Source organism: Sorex fumeus, unplaced genomic scaffold (assembly GCF_029834395.1).
Source record: "Sorex fumeus unplaced genomic scaffold, SorFum_2.1 ptg000024l, whole genome shotgun sequence".
Lineage (NCBI taxonomy): Eukaryota > Metazoa > Chordata > Mammalia > Eulipotyphla > Soricidae > Sorex > Sorex fumeus.
Window position 1 is genome coordinate 51007751 of NW_026606081.1, and position 18973 is coordinate 51026723.

An 18973-nucleotide genomic window follows, 5' to 3' on the forward strand; every position below is an offset into this window, starting at 1 on the left:
AGGACATCCAGCAGGGAGCAGGAAGCCAGCTGCCCCCAGTGCTGAAATGCGCGTGGAGTTTCTGGGTGCGAGTGAACCGAGAGGAGAGTAGGGTCTCACGAGCTCACTGTTCACAGTCGAGGTGCCGTGGCCCTGAGTGGCCAAGGAGGAAGTAAGTGTTCAAGCTACAACAGTAGCCACGGCAGCACAGCCCCTGGTTAGTGCCAGCAGCGATTCTGAGGCAGAGATTTTATTTTGATTCCTGTGGAGAAGCAGAAGAGGCACAGGAGACAGAGTAGGGAATACTGCCTCGCCCCTGGACCCAGGAGTGGTCCCTGAGCACAGAGCCGGGAGAAATCCTGGCTGGTATGGCTCCAAACCAAAAAGTAGACTTCTTATGGGGCCTCCTGTGAATGGAAATTGTCCAGTCACCTCCCTTCTTCCGTGTAGCCAGAGGAAGATGCCCCTAACTCAACCAGCCAAATAAAGCCCCATCAAAATCCAGAAAATTCTCTTCATGGCAGTTACGGTTTTTGGCTTGAATTTAAATTTAGGTTCCCTGGGAATTTTGGAAAAATATTTTTCTTCATTGTTTTTGTGAGCCCTCTGAGGCAGAGATACGACTTCCCCAAACAGAACAGCAGGAAACGCAGCTAACAATCCGCTGGATCATGCAAATGAATAAAAATTGCCAGAATTATTGCAGGGGTGCTGAAAGCCTCCCTCGGATATTTTATGCACCACTCTGAGATGTTGGTGGCTCAGGACTGCCTGTGTTAGCAACCGCAGCACTCGGGGGAGCAAAGTTGGTGAGAAAATAAATTACATAGAAATTGTCTCCAACTCAGAAATGGGTCATCTTCCAGGGGTTCTTTTGTAATCATTTAACCTGGAAATATCTGTTTTCCTTGTGCAAAATAGCTTTATAAAAGATGGCTTAATGAGCTGGCTTACGCTTCTAGTTGTCTTTGGATAAAAAATTACAGTTTTTCCTTTAATAGGGCACTTTGGTGTATCAGTTACTGACCAACAGTTACTCCAACACTTAGAAGCCCGAGTCCGCCACTAAATGTCTTTCCCTCTCTTTTGGGGTGTGGGGTATAGCTGGGGTGTAGCAGGGATCCCCAGGCCCCGGGCTTAGCCTTCAGCATCTTGGCATAGCCGCTCCGGGCCCAGGTGCCTACGCCCCTTCAGGAGACTGCGGTGGGTTCCAGCCCTGCGGGCGTCTTCCAGGGCTGCCTTCAGCAGGTGGCCCGGCCAAGAACTACTCCATAAAGAACCTGCAAGATGGATGGTCGCTCCCAGGCAGAATGACCCCATCCACAGCATCTGTTGGTTTCTTTCTAACTTGAAACGATCGTACTCAGGGTGTAGGTTGACATTTTGCTCGTCTGTGTTATGTGTCTGTGTGGCACTGGGGTCCGAATCCAGAGCCTCTCACTCTAGAGGAACCTTCTCTGCCACCGAGCCACATTCTGGTTTCTGCTGATCGTGTTCAAAAGAATCAAGTCGCGGGACTCAGCCCACGCCATCAGGGGGATGGGATTAAACGCTTCCTCCCAGCCGCTGGGGAGATGGCTGAGGGGGCAGTGTGCGTGTGTGTGCGTGAACCCTGAGCTCTGGCCCGGCATTGCCTGGCCCCCTGATGACCGAACCCAGAGTGGCCTCAGAGCCAAAGGAAATAGCAAACAAACCACCCAGCGGCCCCAGGAGAGCTGGAGCCTCCATGTCTGTGTTCAGCGCCTGGAGGCTGGGAGGCCTGGGTCAAGGCCACATTCAGCGCCTGGGGGAGGCCAAGCCTGCCGCTGACTTCACTTTCTCAGTGACATTGAACCCTGTATTTTTAATACATAGGGGGCATCATCAGGAAGGGCTCCTGTTTCTGGGGGTGAACGGGAGTTGTGAGGAGGGCCTGATCCTAGCACAGCAGCTAAGACCCTCCCCTCTGCCAGGGGGTTTCCTGCAACCTGACTCACACGGATATAGATTCATCTGCCCCTCGGGGTAACCCACCAGGTGGACACCAAGGAGACTCTTCTAAATGCAGGGGCGAGGTCAGGCGGTGAGGAGGGGAGACAGAAGCCAGGACCACTGAGGCTGCCACTGGGCCTTTGCTCCGTTGGCACTGGGTTGGGGTAAGAGGCAGAGAAACTGTGGCCAAATGTCCAAATGCCCAGTCCAGTTTATAGTCCCTGTTGTCCTGCGGTCCCAGGGGTTCCAGTGAAACCCAGGGAACAAAGAGTGCCAGGGCCACAGCATCTGTCCGTTGGGCACGTTTCTGGTCTCTCCCCAGGAGACTCTGTGAGCAAGTCGTGTGCCACCCCCGCCCCTTCACCACCCCTTGCCCCCCGCCCCAGCCCTTCCTCTCGTGAGACTCACAGAAGCCCCAGTTCCTCCCAGCCCGCCCTCCCCGTGCAGTGCCCTCCAGGATGTGAATTGCCCGCTCTCCTGCATTGGTGACTTTCCGCCCTTGAGGTGAATCATGCTCTGCTCCAGGGCCAGAACCCCTCCACCCCTTCCCCAGATCCCCAGCGCCCTGCCTTGGCCTGAGCCACGTCTAATGAGCCCCCCCCCACCCCCGCAGGCCAGGGTAGGGGCAGGAGATGGCAGTGAGGCAGCTGCACCTTCCTCAGGCATTTCCCCTGTAAACGTGCAGCTCCCAGTACTGCTGGGAGAGCACTAAAGCCCTTCGACACCTTGTCTGGCTCCAGCCATGGCGTGGGGTTCCTAGAGGGAGAAAATGCCCGAAAAACAGAAGCCACTCACTTCCGGTCTTAGTCTTCGAGCTGCCTGGCCGGGTGGCAGGAATGGCTGGTCAAAGGTATATGGAAGACCCTGAGTCGTGGGAGCTCAGGAGGGTTTTTTGGGTCTCTGAAGAGGCAATGTGAGACAGCCCGTGGCCCACTCTCCTGTTTCTGGACATGTGGTCCTCGAGTCCTTCTGCCCCACTTCTCTGGTTGGGTTGCTGTTCTGAGCCTCAGGAGCCTTCTGGGCCACCCCCCCCGCCCCTCCCCCCTCAGAGCCCCCTTGCTCCCCAGGGCAGCTGAGTGTCGTGGGGTCCCGCAGCTAGGAGTTGGGGACTTGAAGGCCAGACTGGTCCTAATGGCTTGGGCCTAGGCCTGGTTGTTGGAACAGGACCACCTCGGGGCCTTTTGTGACTGGAATAAAAAGCAAAAATAACTGAAGCTTATGAGAATAAGCCTGTGCCTTTTCTGACTGAAAATAAGAAGTAGGGTCTTCGGCACGTTTAGCGGCATGTGTTAGTACGTGTGGAGAACTTTACACTTAACTTGCATTTCTCTCTCTCTCTTTCTCTCTCTCTTCTTTTCCAGCCAAGCACCATGTCAACGGCAACAGCACAGTCGAACCTTTCCCAGAGGGGACGCAGATGGCTCTGTTTGGTAAGATACCAGCTCGGAAAGAAAACCCAAATTGTGTGCAAAGACCAGTGCCAAATTTCTGAGTTTAGCAAGTATCCTCGGGGTGGCAAAATCTGGGCACGTCTAGATATTTATAAGTTGCAGCAGCCAAAAAAAAAAAAAACAAAAAAACCCCAAAACTTGGGTTCTTAGTGTTTTGGAGTTGAGAAACAAGTGTATAGAATTTAGTAGGCTTTCATTTCTCACTTTGCAAAACCAACATTGAACCCTGTATTTTCTCCTTCTTGGGTCTATACTGGGAGTGACCCTGATAATCTGGGTTGGAGTCTTTTTCTTTTGTTTTTTTTTTTGTTTGTTTGTTTTTGTTTGTTCATTTTAGGGCACCCAGGGCTGTTCAGAGGGCTTACTCCTGGTACCCAGGAATCACTCCTGGTGGGCCCAGGGGATAGAACCCAGGTTGGCTGCATGCAAGGCCAGTGTCCTACCCACCTCTCCAGCTCCAATTTTTTTTCTTAAGAGGGATTATTCCTATCCCGCCTACTCCCCCACTCCCCATCTGATCTATTCATTGGTCTGAGGCTGGGATCCAAGTTCTTTTGAGTTGTTATTCCACAAAAATCAGTCTCATTGAATGGTTTCTTTCTCCTTCAGCTCTGGGGCAACCCTAATCCACAAGGGAAAACATCTGCTCAGATGAGCTAGGAGGAATGAAACAGGGCCCCTGAGTAAGTGCCCAGTGTACTACACCACAGGGCGGGGAAGGGCTTCTCAGATGGTGAAGGAGTTGCTTTCTGCTTACCCAGTGGGAAGGAACTGGCCTGGCCACTTTCACAGGAAGTGATGCTCCTCCCCCGGAAGTAATACTCAGGGCAGGAAGCAGGAAATTGCCTCCTTGTCCAGCCAGTGAGAGCTGTCACCACTCCCGGCTCCCAGTTCCCTCCACTAAGTGTTGACCTCAGCCCAGGGAGGTCGCTGTTCCAATATGGGCGCCCACGCTCTGAGCATCTTTGTTGGCGTCCAAAGACGCCCATTTTCACTCACTGCTTGTTGGTTTGAGATCGACAGCCCGCTGGGTGGTGGGGACACTAAGGGACACAATGACATGTGGCATGAATGCTCAGAGGGTGCCTTCCCATAGGGCCCCCAAATGTGTTGGTGGCCGGATCCTTGTGGCATGGGAATGAGAGGGGCACGTCCTACCAGAGCACATTTCCTCCATGTGCCCGGAGCAGAGCAACCTCGTGGGAGGGTGTGCATGCAGAGATGGATTCTCAGCCCAGATGAGGCGGGCGCTTTCCCTGGCAAGCCTCGGTTTCCACCGTCGAACGAGAAGGTGGCTGGGAGCCTCCTAGTCTCCAGTCTGCACCTTTGCTTGTGCCACCCGGGCCCCAGGCTGGTCTCTGCATGGCCCCGGGTTGAATCACACGATTCCCCTAATGGCACAGTCACGCAGACCTCTTGCAAAGCAGGACGTCTGACAGCCGAGAGTTCTTTGCTGCCTTGGCCCTGCCGTTTGGCCCTCACAGATGCTTATATTAAGGCCCCTCTTTTGGTTAAGTACGTGTGAACCTTTTATATTGATGTACTCAGAACTCTTGTCCATCTGGCGGGTTGTGAGAACTGCCCAGGGTGGCCTGCCCTTGTCCACGCCGTTTCTGGTCTTGCTGGAAAAGGCCCCACAGCCCAGTGCTCCGCTCTCGTATAGCTCCGGGGCACTGGGGTGATCTTGACAGCTCTGCCCAGAGGGGCCCTTGCCTTGCTCCGAGTCACTGGGCTAGCGAGGTGGCAGAGCTAGAATGTGCCGGGAGCCCAGCTGACCCCAGAGTCCACATGCTCCTCCCGGTCTCCCGACTCTTGGCACTGACCGAAGCAGACCAGGAGGGGCTGCCCGGCAGAAAGGCTTTCAGCAGGGGCCGTGCGCAAATGCGTGCTTTCCAGCCAAGCCAATTTCGCAAATTGATTTGTGAGTCTCGGTGCATTCCCAGAGTGCCGTGGAGGACCCTCGAGACACGGCTTTTGTGGAGAAATTGCTGCTTCCGGCCGTGTCACCTCCCGCTCACCGCTGTGCCCTGCTGGATCTCAGCCGCGTGCATTCTCCAACATGAGTATGGCTGGCTGCACTGGACGGGCGCCGGCCCAGGCCAGGGGGCATTTTCTCTCTGTCCAAACAGCCTCCAGCTTCGGGCGCTTCAGGTTTGTGGCCCAATAGTCTCACCAGGTGCAGTCACATTGCTGATAGGGGCTGTGTCCAGCTCTGTGCCAGGAGGTCGCTCTGGTGGTGCTGGGGATCGAACCAAAGTCAGTCATGTGGAGGCAAGCACATCGATCCCTTTACTGCCTCTCGGGACTCTCCTAGCTGGTCACCTCAGCAGACCATCCGGAAGGCCACTGATGCAGGAACCCCCACAGCCCTTGTGTTCTGGAGGTGGTCATGGACCCAGCCTTTGGTGTGGGAGGGCCACGCTGAAGGGAAGGGGGAGGGGCAGAGCTCCCCCCCCATTGAGGCACTCAGGAGTGGGGGTCATCACAGCTGACCCAAGGATGGGTGGATGGACGCCTCTTTCCAAACCATCCTGATCTCGGTGGATTTCTTTCCAGAGCTATTTATCATTTCAATTTTTGCTTGTGGTCTGCAGGCTAGTTTTGTCGTCCTTGGGGGTCACCATTCCTCATCCTGGGAACCCTTCTCACCAGTCACGAGGCTCAGCATGCTGCCCTCCTGGGGCTGATCTTTCAAAGCCCCTGGAGGAGGACTGGGCCAGAAATCCTTTGTTTCTTTATTCTCCATGGCTCTCAGCCCTTCAGGCCCACAGCAGCCTGCCAGATGGCCATGACTGTTCCCTTGAAGCCACAGACGCACCCACAGAGGCAGGAAAGGTGGCCCAGGTGGGAACATGTTTTTGGTCATGAGGACTTCAGGCTTCATTTGCCATCAGGTCATGCTCACGCTAGAAGGTTCTCAGTGGCCTGGAACCTAATGGCAGTGGCGTCCATCCCAATGGCAGGGAACCTCTGTCCCTGACCGGATGTGACCTGGTCAGACCATGGCCATGTTCCTCTGTCCCCTGCCACCCATGTTGGGGCTAGTGCACTCTGTCACTTCAGGTGTGACACTAACAGCCGTTCCTCGGCAGTGGAGAGTGGGATTCTCGCCCTTTCATCTCTGTGGGTGAGCATTTGCCTTTTAGAATGGTCCCTTTGGGGAAGTGGTTACTTCTTCCTCATATCCCATGTCTAGCCATTGGGCAACCCACAGCCAGTGGTTTGGGAGAGGTGAGATTCCAGCAGGAAAGCTGGTCTGGCACTGAGAGTGGGCGTGCAGTCCCCCACGGGGGCCTGAAGCAAGGCTGCTGGGCTCCAAGCTCTGCAGAACCAGTTTCCTGTGTCAGGTCCTCTCTAGACTGCTGAGACGAGAGAGAGTGAGGGGCAGGCCCAGACAGGGGCTGCCATGGATCGTCATGGTATTGAGTAGCTGTGGGCAAGGACTCATTCTGGAGCTGGCCCCTGCTCTCGGGGGACTTGGCTTCGGCACCCCCTAAGGAGGAAGAAGCAATGCAGAGGCAGCCCGCTCCCCCTGGTGTTGGTGATCTTTTGAGCAACCGCGGCCCTGTCAACCGGCCAAGGAGCCAGCGGGCAGGGGGCGATGCAGAATAACAGCTTGCTGACGCCTGGGCTCAGCAAATAATCAAATCCCAGCATGGCACATCGCTCCCCGAACCTCACCTGAACGCCTGTGAACGCATTCTTTGCGCGGTAGTGGTGGCAACTCTCGCCAGAAAAAGGCCAGAAAGGATGACTTTGGAATCAGCCAGACCATCTAAATTCACAGAATGGGACAGGTTCACACATTCCAACAGCAGACTGCTAACGGGTGCAAACTTCTGAAGTGAGAAGGCACCAAGGGAATGAAATCCCAGCGCCCCTCCCCCAATATTTTCCTCCCCAGCAGGCCACCCTCCACCTGTGACCTCTCCCCCTTGACCTTTTATCCCAGGACCTTTAACCCCTGTGCTTTCCCCATGGCCTTTGGGCACCTCTGAGGGATGCTCTCCTCCGGAGACCAGTTTCTGGTAGCTTGTTTTTCACATGCGTGATGGTCCCAGGTTCACTTTCTGGAGCGTGGAGCAGTCAGATATTATAGAGGCGGGGAAGAGGCCTCTTGTCTAGCTGGATTGAGGGTGCCTTTGGGTTTGAGTGATCTTAGCTGGCTTGTGCACCCCACCTGGGGTCTGGGGTCTCAGGTGCAGGGAGGATGCAGGGAGTACCTGTGAGGAGAGAAGGTACCTGTGGGAGGAGTTTCTGAAGCCAGGTGGAAGGAATCAGTCCGTAGGGGAAAAAGAGGCATTGTTGGGGGCACCAGCGCCCTGTCCCCTGGCCGTTTTGGGTTCTCTCTCGCAGTGCTCAGAGGACCATGAGGCCTGCTGGCAGGGATGACCTGGGCTCCCTCAGGCAAAGCCCATCCCAGCCCTTTGGACCCTGTCTGCCGACCTGAGGTCCTGTTGTCGATCACACAGAATAGACTGTTCTCGCTCTCCCTGGCCATTTATCTCTTGCCCTATTACAAAGCGATTCAGAGGAAAATTAAAATATATACAAGACACAGCCAAAGGAGAAAAAAAACAAAATACATGAGATTCAGGTAGACACTATCCCCTGAGAAGTGCCCGGCAGGGAGCAGTGGCCACAGGCCTCATGGTTCTCCCTCGAAGCAGCTGGGGATTCACTTTGATTTTGACTGGCTTCCATTTATTTCAGTCGCAGTCAGCACACCCACTGTGACCCTTGCTGAGCAAACCCTGTCGTGTGTACAGCCCCGGATGTCGAGTGCCTTCACATCGCCTGTGGCCAGCACCACCTTCATTTCCAGAGCGTTTTCGTTTTTCCCAATGGAAACGCTACCCGTTGACCATAGACTCCCCACCCCGTCTCCCCTGTTCGAGGCCGGCCCTGTTTACACCCTTTGCCCCTCATCTCGGGTCCTGGACTCCTGGCACTTGTTGCTTTGTCACAGACCCATTTCAGCACAGTGTCCTTGAGGCACCCGCAGGTTCCTGTGAAGGCTGAGTAATATCCGGCCCCTGCTGTGCATCTCTGCTGCCAGGAGTCAGTGATGCTGTGGCCCCCCCCCGTGGGCGTGGCTGGTGCCACTCTTCTCTCTGAACCCTTGACACCAGGATTCAGCTCACACTCCTGCAAGGCCACAGTGTACCTCTGCTGTACCCCAAAGTTATCTGGACAGTCCAGGGCCTTTTAGAGAAGCTTTGGAAGGGAAATTTCTGTCGCTGTCATTTCAGTCAGGTTTTCAGCAGTATTCGCCTTTTTAGTTAATGGGAGAACATCAAAGTCATGTAGGAACGGCCTCTTCCGGTGAGCCTTCCCCCGTCTCACGAGGGTTCCACGAGGGCTGGCGGCATCTCGTGTCTCCTCCATGTGCCTGCTCTCCTCCGCTCTGGGTTATTTTAAGCAAAATTCATTTCATTGCACCCAGAGATATTTTGGTGCCTATTGCTAAGAGCAATTTCTTAGAAAACAGACGACATTGGCAAGCCTAAAAAAAGAAGGAAAAAAAAAAAAGAATTCCTTAAAACCATCCACTATCCCGTGAGTTCAGATTTTCCCTGCTATCTGAAAAATTTCTTTATGTAATTTTATTGAGCCAACAGCAGTTTTCACAGCTATATTTTCAGGTTACATTTTTATGCCTCTTTAAGGGTTCAGATGTTACCATTCCCCAAACACCACCAAAGGACCAAAATGACAAATTCTTTTTAAAGCCATTTATTTGAGTCTAGATCTAAGTCGTCTATTCATTGCAATCGTTAGTGTAGATATTCGTTCCCTTTTTTTAGGTTATAAGTTCTCTCTTCTTTGCCTTTTTATCTGTTAAAAAAATCTAAAGATTCCTCCCATATCTGCCCTTCAGTCTGAGTTGAATGGTCCAGCTCATCTGGCCTGGGTGTCTATAAATGGAAAGACTAAGAGGGATCTGGGGAGGGGAGGAGAGAGGGGAAGCACTCGCCATCAGGAAGCCTCTAATAACTGAATTTCTGTTGCTAGTTGGCAACCGGTAAGAATCACCGGCACTCTGCGACTTCGTTACAGGCTTTCTGATTCTGGCGTTCCCCGTGGTCTGTGAAACAGAACATGACTATAAAAAAGATCTTCCCTCTGTCGCCCCTCGGCTGCCTCGGCCCCGAACGGCCAGGTAGCAGAGCCATTGTCTGCTGCGGCATCCATGTGCTCCCGTGTCTGAGCGAGCATGGACATGCACGTCTGTGAGGCAGCCAAGGCGCTGAGTCAGAGTGGCCGGGCAAGCGCCGGGAACCGCTCCAGTTTGACCGAATGACCATCTTCCCATGGGCCAAGTTACTGAAATGTGGAGCCGTTCGGTCAAACGCTTGAAGATCTAGTTGACCTAGAAGACACGTTGGCCTGGCAGGCTTGGGCGGGGCAGGGGAGTGAGCAGTCCGGCGCCAGCCCTTGATGGTGATGGGGCCACTCGCTGCCCTGCAGGTTGCAAACAGGACACCCAGAAGCCAGTTCTGGAAGGCTGAGCACCGGAAACTTCCACTGCGGGGCGCTGCAGGACGAGCAACACTGTCAGCGTGGAGACGCTGTGACCAGAGCTGGCCCGCCCTCCTGGGGGGTGCCGCCCTGCCAACGGGGCATCTGCGTGGGCTGCCACGCAGCCTGGCTTGCTTGGCAGGTGGTGAGGGAGGAAACAGCTCTCATCTCTTAGTATGTTCTCCACGAACTCTGCTGCCGTTCCCTTGGATGATACACAGAGCTCGGCCTCTCTCGCTGCCCAGCACTCAGAGAGATTCAGGAGGAGGAGCGATTCACTGACCCGCTGCTATTGTGTTCGTTGGGGCAGGGGGGAGGAGGGCACACCTTACTCCTGGCTCTGTGTCCAGGGATCACTCCTGGTGTGGCTGATGGGACCGTATGTGGCACCGGGGATCAAACCCAGGTCAGTTGTACACAGGGCCAGTGCCCTCCCCACTGTACTGTCATGCCAGCCCAGTCTCTATTTTTTTTCAATCATTTTATCATTGTTAGCTCATGCATGTTTTTAAATCTTGAGTTACCCAAAATTTCTTAGGAATGATGCTGTGTAAAGGACACTAAAACATTCTTGGGAATGAAGTGCCTTTGTGTGTGTCTGTGTGTCTATACATGCATATATATATATATATAATTTATTTTTTAATTGTATCACCGTGAGATACACAGTTACAAAGTTGTCCATGATTTGGTTTCAGTCAAACAGTGTTCCAAAACGGTCTCTTCACCAGTGTCCCTTTCCCACCACCAGTGTCTCCAGTTTCCCTCCCACCCCGACTTGCATCTACGGCAGGCACTTTTCTTCTCTCTCTCACTGTCTTTCTCCGTACCCCCCCCCCCATTTCCTTTTGGTTATTATAGTTTGTGACACAGATACCGAGAGGTTATCAAGTCTATTCCATGACCTCCTTTCAGCAATGAACTGTCTTAGGTTCGATACATCGTCCAGTGATCAGTGGCCCCAGATGGAGCTCAGGGGTAGAATATCTGCTGTGTATATACGAGACCCTGAGTTCCGTTGCCAGCACCAACAGAACAAATCGAACATTAAAGTAAAATAAAAAGCAATCAGATCGGGCAGTGCCACTTCCGACTCTCCAGGAGTCCCTGGAAATGTTTTTACCAAAGCACTCCGAGTGGGATTGGCTTGAAGCAGCATGTTTGGTCTGTGCTGAGAATCATTTACTGACCTTGGTATATCGTGGGCCCCAAACTGTGAACCATGTATCGAAAGATCCTGTGCTTTTCCTTAGTTCCTGCATACCAACCTGTCAGCCAGACTCTGGGGTCCCTCTATGCTAGGCACCGACCTCTTCCTCAGTCAGTCGTACCCCGGAGCCAGTCACAAGACAGAGCCAGTCCCCCCGATTCGGCTGTGCTGAGCTTGTGCTGTCAGATGGACATTGTAAGCATGACCTTCTCCTGGAGGGATCTAGAAGGAGCAGTGGAGGCAGGACTGCATGTGCAAAGGCCCCGAGACAGAGTGCCTGGCAGAGGCCTGCAGGGCTAGTGAGTAAGAAGCCTGGCTTCTAGTGTGGAGAAAGAGCCTGGGGGTGATGCTTATGGTAGGCAACCTGTGGTAGGGGCAGAGGCGTGAGGAGATGTCACTTCTTTGCTGTGTTAGGGACAGCATGTCAGGGGGTGAGGAAATCAAAGGGCACTTCTTTCTGGAGGCTCCTCCTCCTGGGGTCTCCAGGCTTCATCACCCACGGCATTGATGAGTCTGGAAGCAGTAGGTTCACAGGCTTGGGGCCTTGAGTTTGCCCCCTGGCACGGCAGAGGTGTCACTGGATCCTTTTTAAGAGCTCTGTCTTCTTAGCTCAGGAAGACTTTCTCTCCCTGTGGAGAAAGCATTTCAGCCACCCTCCAGAGAGACGCACCTTGAAAGCAGAGGCGAGACCTTTGCATGGAGTGGCGTGTGATTCCCGTAACCGTAGAGCCATTTCTCTTGTGCTTTGGTGGGGTCCACTGAACTCAGCCATGCAGCATCCCCTGAATGTGTGTGTTGGATTGCACCTGAGGCAGGCTGCTTGATGATACACTGAACACTGTAGGTGTGTATATGTGTGCTGAATGCAGAATGAGCACTCTGGGGTGGGTCAGAGGGGTGGGTGATATGAAGTTAAAAAAAATTCAATGTTTTAAGGTTAAAACCTATCAATGAAGCATATCGGCATGAAAATACTAATTTCTTACCTCTTCCAGCTTTGAAAACTGATGGGACAGAATGCCAGCTAGTTATTGGCGAGCCATATTTGGTCTTAAGTCAACCAATCAACCCAGCTCACTTCTGAACTGGAATAACACCCTGAACCTCCAGCTAATCGTTTAATTAATTAATTAATTAATCTCAGGAGCACAGCTCCCGTTGTCAAGCGGGAGAGCAAATGAATATTGGTCTCTGGGAGGAACTGGCCCAGGCAGTGTTTCTTGAATTTCTACCGAGAGTATTCGATATGCCAGACACAGTAACAACAAAGTCTCCAATGGAGACGTTACTGGGCCCGCTCGAGCAAATCGACGATCAACGGGAGGGCCTTTACCTTACCTTACCTTACCTTACCTTAAATATAGTAGAACTGGAGAGATAGTACAGTAGGTAGGGCCCTTGCCTTGCACGCAGCCAGCCAGAGTTCAATCCCTGGCATCCTGTATGGTCCCCCGAGCCCGCCAGGAATTATTACTAACTATCGAGACAGGAGTCACCTCTGAGCACCACCGGGTGTGCACCCCCCCCCCAAAAAAAAAAAACCACCAAGGATGCAGCTTGGTAAGCACTGCAGTGAGCCAGTTCTTCGTGGGCCCGTGCTCCCGTAGAATGCTGAGAGACCTGGACCTGGGGCTTACTGGAGTAGCTCAGAGTCAGTAGGAAGCTTTCTGGGGCAAAGGAACCCTGCATCTCTCTCAGTTCCCCCCGAAGCCTGCGGTCCATCTGCGCATGCTTAGCCAGAAGCACCCAAATGGCAAAAGGCAGCTGCCGGCCGGCTGGGGTCTCAGCAGCTGTGCTGCCTGCGTCACATATCATTCACAGTGTTTAGTGGACAATAGAAACTACCAGGTATGGAAGGAGCAAGGGAGCAATAGGACTAAGAGTGAAAGGGAAAGTCCACAGAAGCAGGCCCAGAATGAGTCACATTGTGAATTAGCAGTGACCTAAAGCCAGTGTTCTGAGGGAGCTGAGGGGGTTTCAGGATGTAAAGGAAGAGCTGGAATCGCTACATAGGGAACACCAGCCGACGAGTAAACTAAGGGGGAAAGCGAAGTGGAATTTCTGGGACTAAGAAAATGTAGAATCTGGAAACCAAAGCATGATGATAGAGCTTCTTTGACTTACTCTGGGGCTTACTGGGCATGCCCTTCAGAATTTGGAAGTCTCCTCAGAGGAAATGCTGGTTGGGAGGTGCTATTCACTGTCCCTGCGAGCATCGTGAAAGAGCATCGCCAACTTTACAGAGGAAAAACCCTGCAGTGAAGCCGTCCTACACAAGGATTGGGTGGATTGAGCGGATGTGCCCAGATGTTGGGCCCATCCCAAGAAAAGATCAGTGACCTCGAGGGTAGACAGTGGAGTCTGTCTACTGTGAGAGATAAAGCCACTATTGGGTGAGGCCGAGGGGTCTCAAATGTGTGTGATTGAAGTATCAGAGGGAGAGGGTGCTCAGAAATGCAGAGGGACAGCAAGACGCATCTCTACGTATCTGGTAGCCTTCCATTATTATGGAGAATTAGCACTGCGGGCAGGGTAGGGCGTTCACCTTACAAGCGGCCAACATGGCCGACCCGAGTTGGATTCCTCTGCCCCTCTCAGAGAGCCCGGCAAGCTACCGAGAGTATTCAATATGCCAGACACAGTAACAACAAAGAAGAGACGTTACTGGGCCCGCTCGAGCAAATCGACGATCAACGGGAGGGCCTTTACCTTTACCTTTATCTTTATCAGGGGACCATAATGATGAGGATCAGATCTGGCGGGGCAAAGGCAGGGATTGAGTCAGTACCACGGACAGAGGTTTGGTGACTAGGTGAGAATTCCAGGCAAGAGAGGTGTTCTGCCCAGGGCTTCCCCCCTCCCCCGCTCCTCATCTCCACAGAGAGCTCCTCTCTCTACAGAGAGCTCAGACCTTCCTTCCCTGCTTGCCTATATCTGTGGATTTATACCAGAGCTCCAGAAACAACGTTTCTCTCCCCAGCTGGTGACCGCCCAGGCTGATCCTGGGACTGGGACCCTCATAAGGCAAGGATCTCTCCTCTGACTGTTGTGACCATGGCACCCCTATCTGAGCCAGTCCTCTGCAGAGCGGCACTCTGTGCTTTTCGGGGGTCTCTGGGCCCAGTTTGTCAGGGGAGGTCGTTAGATGCCATCCTCAGAGCAGTAAGAACAGGGAGGGAGGAATCTGAGATCACGACTCAGGCTGTCGGTGAAGGGCAGGTTGGAAGAATACAAGAAAGGCCATAGCAGGCCAGGGGCCTGGGCAGGTGCCTCTCTTCAAGGTCCTGGACATAGTCCAGAAATGCAACTGCAAGGCCCGAATGGGACTTTCCTAAGAGACCATTCTGTCAGCAGGGAGGACATGGAAGCAGGCTAGCCAGTCCCTCCTGTGATGCCTGTGTGGCCAGCACAGCATGAGGAAAGCCTGCTCATGGCGGCGTGTGCCCCTTTAGGGAACCCGGGGAGTTGGGCGGAGCCAGAGTTGCCCATCAAAGGGCAGCATGGTTGGGGTTCAGCACTCACACAGGCATCGGGGATGGCCTGGTGTGGTCGGGGTGCCTTTCTCAGGCCTCTGGACACTCACTCTCTCGGAAGGAACTAATGTTACCTCAGTACAAAGCTCAGGTAAGAGGCCAGAGAGATAGTCCAATGAGTGAGGCATTTGCCTTGCACTCAGTTGACCCAGGTTTGATCCCAGCACAATATACGGGTCCCGAGCACCACCAGGAATGACCCCTGAACACAGAGCCATGAGGAAACCATAAGCACAGCTCGGTGTGGTCCCCCCACTCCGCCACCCCCAATTTTAAAAATGTAGTTTAAAAACATTTCCTTCCAAACTCGATGTAGCAGGAAGCTTGCCTAAGCTGTCTGCTGACAAGACAGCTCTCTGCCAAGAACCTGCACCAAGTTCCTGCTATTTCATCCTTGTCCAGTTCGGGTAAGACAAGGTTTCCCATCCTAGTCCCAGCATCCAGTGGGCCAAAGCAAGAGTGGTTGAACAGGGAGATATAAAAGTGTCATTTGTACAACCTAGGATTCTCCGTGTAGGAAATTAAAGAAAGCCTATGGCCAAATCATTAAAACTAATAAAGGAGTTTCATAAGTTTTCTGACAACATAGCAAGCATTCAAAAATCAATGAAGTTTTCTATCCCAGCTAAAAGTAATAAAAATATAATAGAAAATGTAATGTTTATTATAACAGCACAAGCCATAGGGTACATAAAGATACATAAAAATGAACACTATGTAATAAAAAGTACAAGGAAATTGTGACAGGTTGTTGAAGGGCATCCAAGAAAACCTGAATAAATGGACAGCTCAGTTATGATCATTGATGAAAAGACTCAGTAATTATCAATACAACAGAATATTTTCAGATTATTCTATAAGATCAGTGTAATTCTAACACAACTCTTAGCAGGGCGTTTACTGGAACTTGACTGGCCAATGCTCTAGTAGATTTGGATTGGTAATGGGCCAAGCATAGCCAAGAAGTTGGGAGTGCTTGGGTAACATTGGCGTGCTGCCCAGGACTCATCGCCCCTGACCCGCCCTGCAGACATGCTGCCCTGCTGGCCTCCCCACAGCCACTCATCCTCCTGACCTGACCCCGCCTCTTTATCTCCAACTCTGCTTCTGGGTTTTCAGGGGGCCCTTTGCAGACTATGCCTCAGCTCTCACCAGCTTCTTCTCTGCCTCAGCATCGGAACGGAGCTGCTGGGGCTGGCTTGGAGCCCCTGGATTTGGGGAGCTGAAGCCGATTGATGCCCTGGAGGCTCACAGATTTCCAGCACTGGATATTTGCCTTGCACATGGCCCACCCATGCTCGATCCCCAACATCCCATATGACTCTCCCCCCCAGAACTGCCGGGAGTTACTGAGCACGGAGCCAGGAATAACTCCTGTGTATCACCAGGTGTGACCCAAAAAGCCAGAAACAAACAAAAAAACCCACAGATTTTCAGCACTCCCTTAACTGCCTACAAGAATGAAGACTGTGGTCTTACAAGAGCCCCTCGGCTGCAGGAAGTGATGGTCCCTGTGGCCGGGCAGGTGTAGATGTGGGGTCTTCCTTCTTCATCTTGGAGCTCCCCTCCTTGCCCCGTGAGCCCCCCACCACCCCCCAGAGTCCCCAGGCCCTTCTCCCCTTCTCAGACTCCACACCCCTTGTTTGGCCTTGTCATGGTCTACAGAGCCTGTCTCTGCATAGATCCCCCTGGCATCTGCCGCCATTTCTCTCTCCCATTAGGCTTTCCCATGGGTTTGAAATTCTCTGCCAGCCCAAGAGGAACTTAGTGGCAGAAGTGAAGCCCCTGTTCACTGAGGTGACCATCCCCTCTGCAGGACTGGCCACTCCAGCCTCAGGCCTCATGGTCTGGAACATGGTCTGGGGGTCAGAGCAACAAGATGTTTGCCTTACACGCAGCCGACCTGGATTCAATCCCCGGCATCCCATATGGTCTCCCAAGCACTACCAGGAGTAATTCCTGAATGCAGAACCAGGAGTAACCCTTAGGCATCGCTGGGTGTGACCCAAAAAGAAAAAAAAAAGTTGGAACATGGTCTGGCCCAGCATACTCGCTTCTCTGGCCTGGTATTTCTTTTTATTCTTTTTTAAAAGCCTTTTCTCCTAATTTACTCTTTATTTATGTTCTTGTTTATCATCTCTTTTACCATGTAGAGTGCCAGCGTGGTAAGAGGGTAAGACCTTTGCTCTGTCCATATATGCCCCAAGTGTTTACTCTGGGCACATAGTAAGCACTGAAGAGATATTTCTTCTGAAGTTTTCAAAAAGTTCTGTTGTCAATGCTGGACGGATGATAAATGGTTCTTCCATTCAGCCCAGCAGCACTACTCCCTTGTATGGAGATGATGTTCAAGGTGAATGAGAGACGATGGGTCACTTAGTAAAGAAGAATTTATTTTGTGTATTTGATATCTCTGAGGAAAAATGTATTCTCCTGAATGCCCACTTCCTGTGCCAGAAAGTTATCTCCAGGTGAATTAACATTGTTAAACAGAGAACAGATTTTTAGCCTTTCTGAAAATAGAGGCCATTACCTTGATAACTTAAATGTATGGAGGGAGCTCTTGTGCAAGATTTGCAAAACACCCTACAAATTATGAAGGAAAAGAGATTTAATAGCCATTAAAATGCCGGCATCTGGCACTGCACATCCCAGTGAGTTCAGAGTAAAGTCAGGAACAAGATACCACAAACATTTAATTGGCAATAAACACGGCTACAACCAGTCAACATGAAAAACACAAGGACCTAATAGGAAATGGACGGAAGTCATCAGAGACAGCAGACGTGAACAGTTTCACGTAGAAAGAGGCTCAGACTCCTGCCAATTGGCCAAGTCTGTGTTAAGAGTCACAGCGAGACCCATCCGTGTTCACTGACAGATGTCTGGAATTTTGGAAACCCAACGTGTGCTGGGCCTGGTCCTCCAGTGACACCTTCCTTGCTGCTCCCAACACCTCCTTCCCTCCTTCCCTCTGTCCCTCGATACCTTCCCTGCTGATTGCTGACTTCCCGTGGCAAGCCCTGTGTGGGCACATCCCAGAGCATGATGCCATGTGCCTTTCACAGGGTCCCCCATAAAAGGCTCCCATCAGAGCAGCAGGACCCACAGCCATGCAGAGCCACAAGTGTGGTGTGGGGACATAAAAATTCCCCTATGGGTCGGGCCAGAGCCATAGTACAGAGTGGGGGGCACTTGCCCTGCATGCAATGACCCAGCTCGACCCCTCCTGGTCTTAACAGTTCTTTCTCTGTCTTATCTAGCATATGGAACACAAGTAATGGTTAATGTGGCAGGCAACCAAAGTCTGCAGTGCCTTAAGAAATGCTTACACACCAGAGCGGGTGAAATCATTGTTTGACCTCCGCTTAGATCCGCTTAGATTGTGGCTGGGTTGGGGATGTTATTCTCATTTAAATTCGTGATTCAGTGGAAACACTTTTTTTTTTATTTGAAGTTTAAAACAACAGGACCCAGACATTGATGCAAATATGTATGTTTTGGCGAGTCTGCGATGAAGCAGATGTGGGAATTACTCTAGATCCATAGAGTTAATCTTTCACTGTTCTTTGGGAAGGTGGGACTTTACTAATTCCATTCAAAATGGAGATCCTCTAGGTGTTTGGGGGACAATTAGTCCAAATAGATGTCTATGCAAATGCCTGTAAATTAAATTATTTTTAAATGTTTTAAAATTCTCCTTCCTTAGAATATAAAGTCTGAGTTGTTTTTGCTTTCCAAATGGCATTCCTTGGGGGCTGGAGCAATAGCACAGTGGGTAGGGCATTTGCCTTGCACGCGGCTGACCCGGGTTCGATTTCCAGCATCCCATATGGTCCCCCGAGCACTGCCAGGAGTAATTTCTGAGTGCGTGAGCCAGGAGTAACCCCTGTGCATTGCTGAGTGTGACCCAAAAAGAAAAAAAATGGCATCCCTTTTATAATGTCACTGGGGCCCCGATAAAAGCACGATCACCTTGTTTTTGACCAAACACTCAGTAGAGTCTGTGTCGCTCATAGGCATGGGCTGTTTCTGGGGAGCTGAAAGGAAGTTCTGGAACTTGAACGGCGTCTACTCAACTCAAGTTGGCTTCGCTGGCGGCTACACTGTCAACCCTACGTACAAAGAAGTCTGCTCAGGTAGGGAGATACAGCACAGAGGGGCTGGGGGGGGGCTGCCCCAGGGGACATGGGGCCGGCCTGTGGCCCATGTTTGGCCTCCCAGCCACAGCATGGGGTGTCCCTGGAGCCCCTTGAACACAGTCCTGGTGGTCCTGAGTACAAGCTCCAGCAGCACCACAACTGGGG

The 18973-nt window shown here is 52.1% G+C and overlaps 1 protein-coding gene across 2 annotated transcripts in view; it reads left to right on the forward strand.

Moving 5' to 3' along the window:
- MSRA (methionine sulfoxide reductase A) overlaps positions 1-18973 on the forward strand; it is a 243651-nt gene that overhangs the window by 81696 nt on the left and 142982 nt on the right. For both annotated transcript variants that reach the window (XM_056113947.1, XM_056113948.1), the window contains exons 2-3: positions 3312-3380; positions 18686-18805. In XM_056113947.1, the coding sequence (XP_055969922.1) occupies positions 3312-3380; positions 18686-18805 (189 nt within the window). The remainder of the gene's footprint in view (positions 1-3311; positions 3381-18685; positions 18806-18973) is intronic.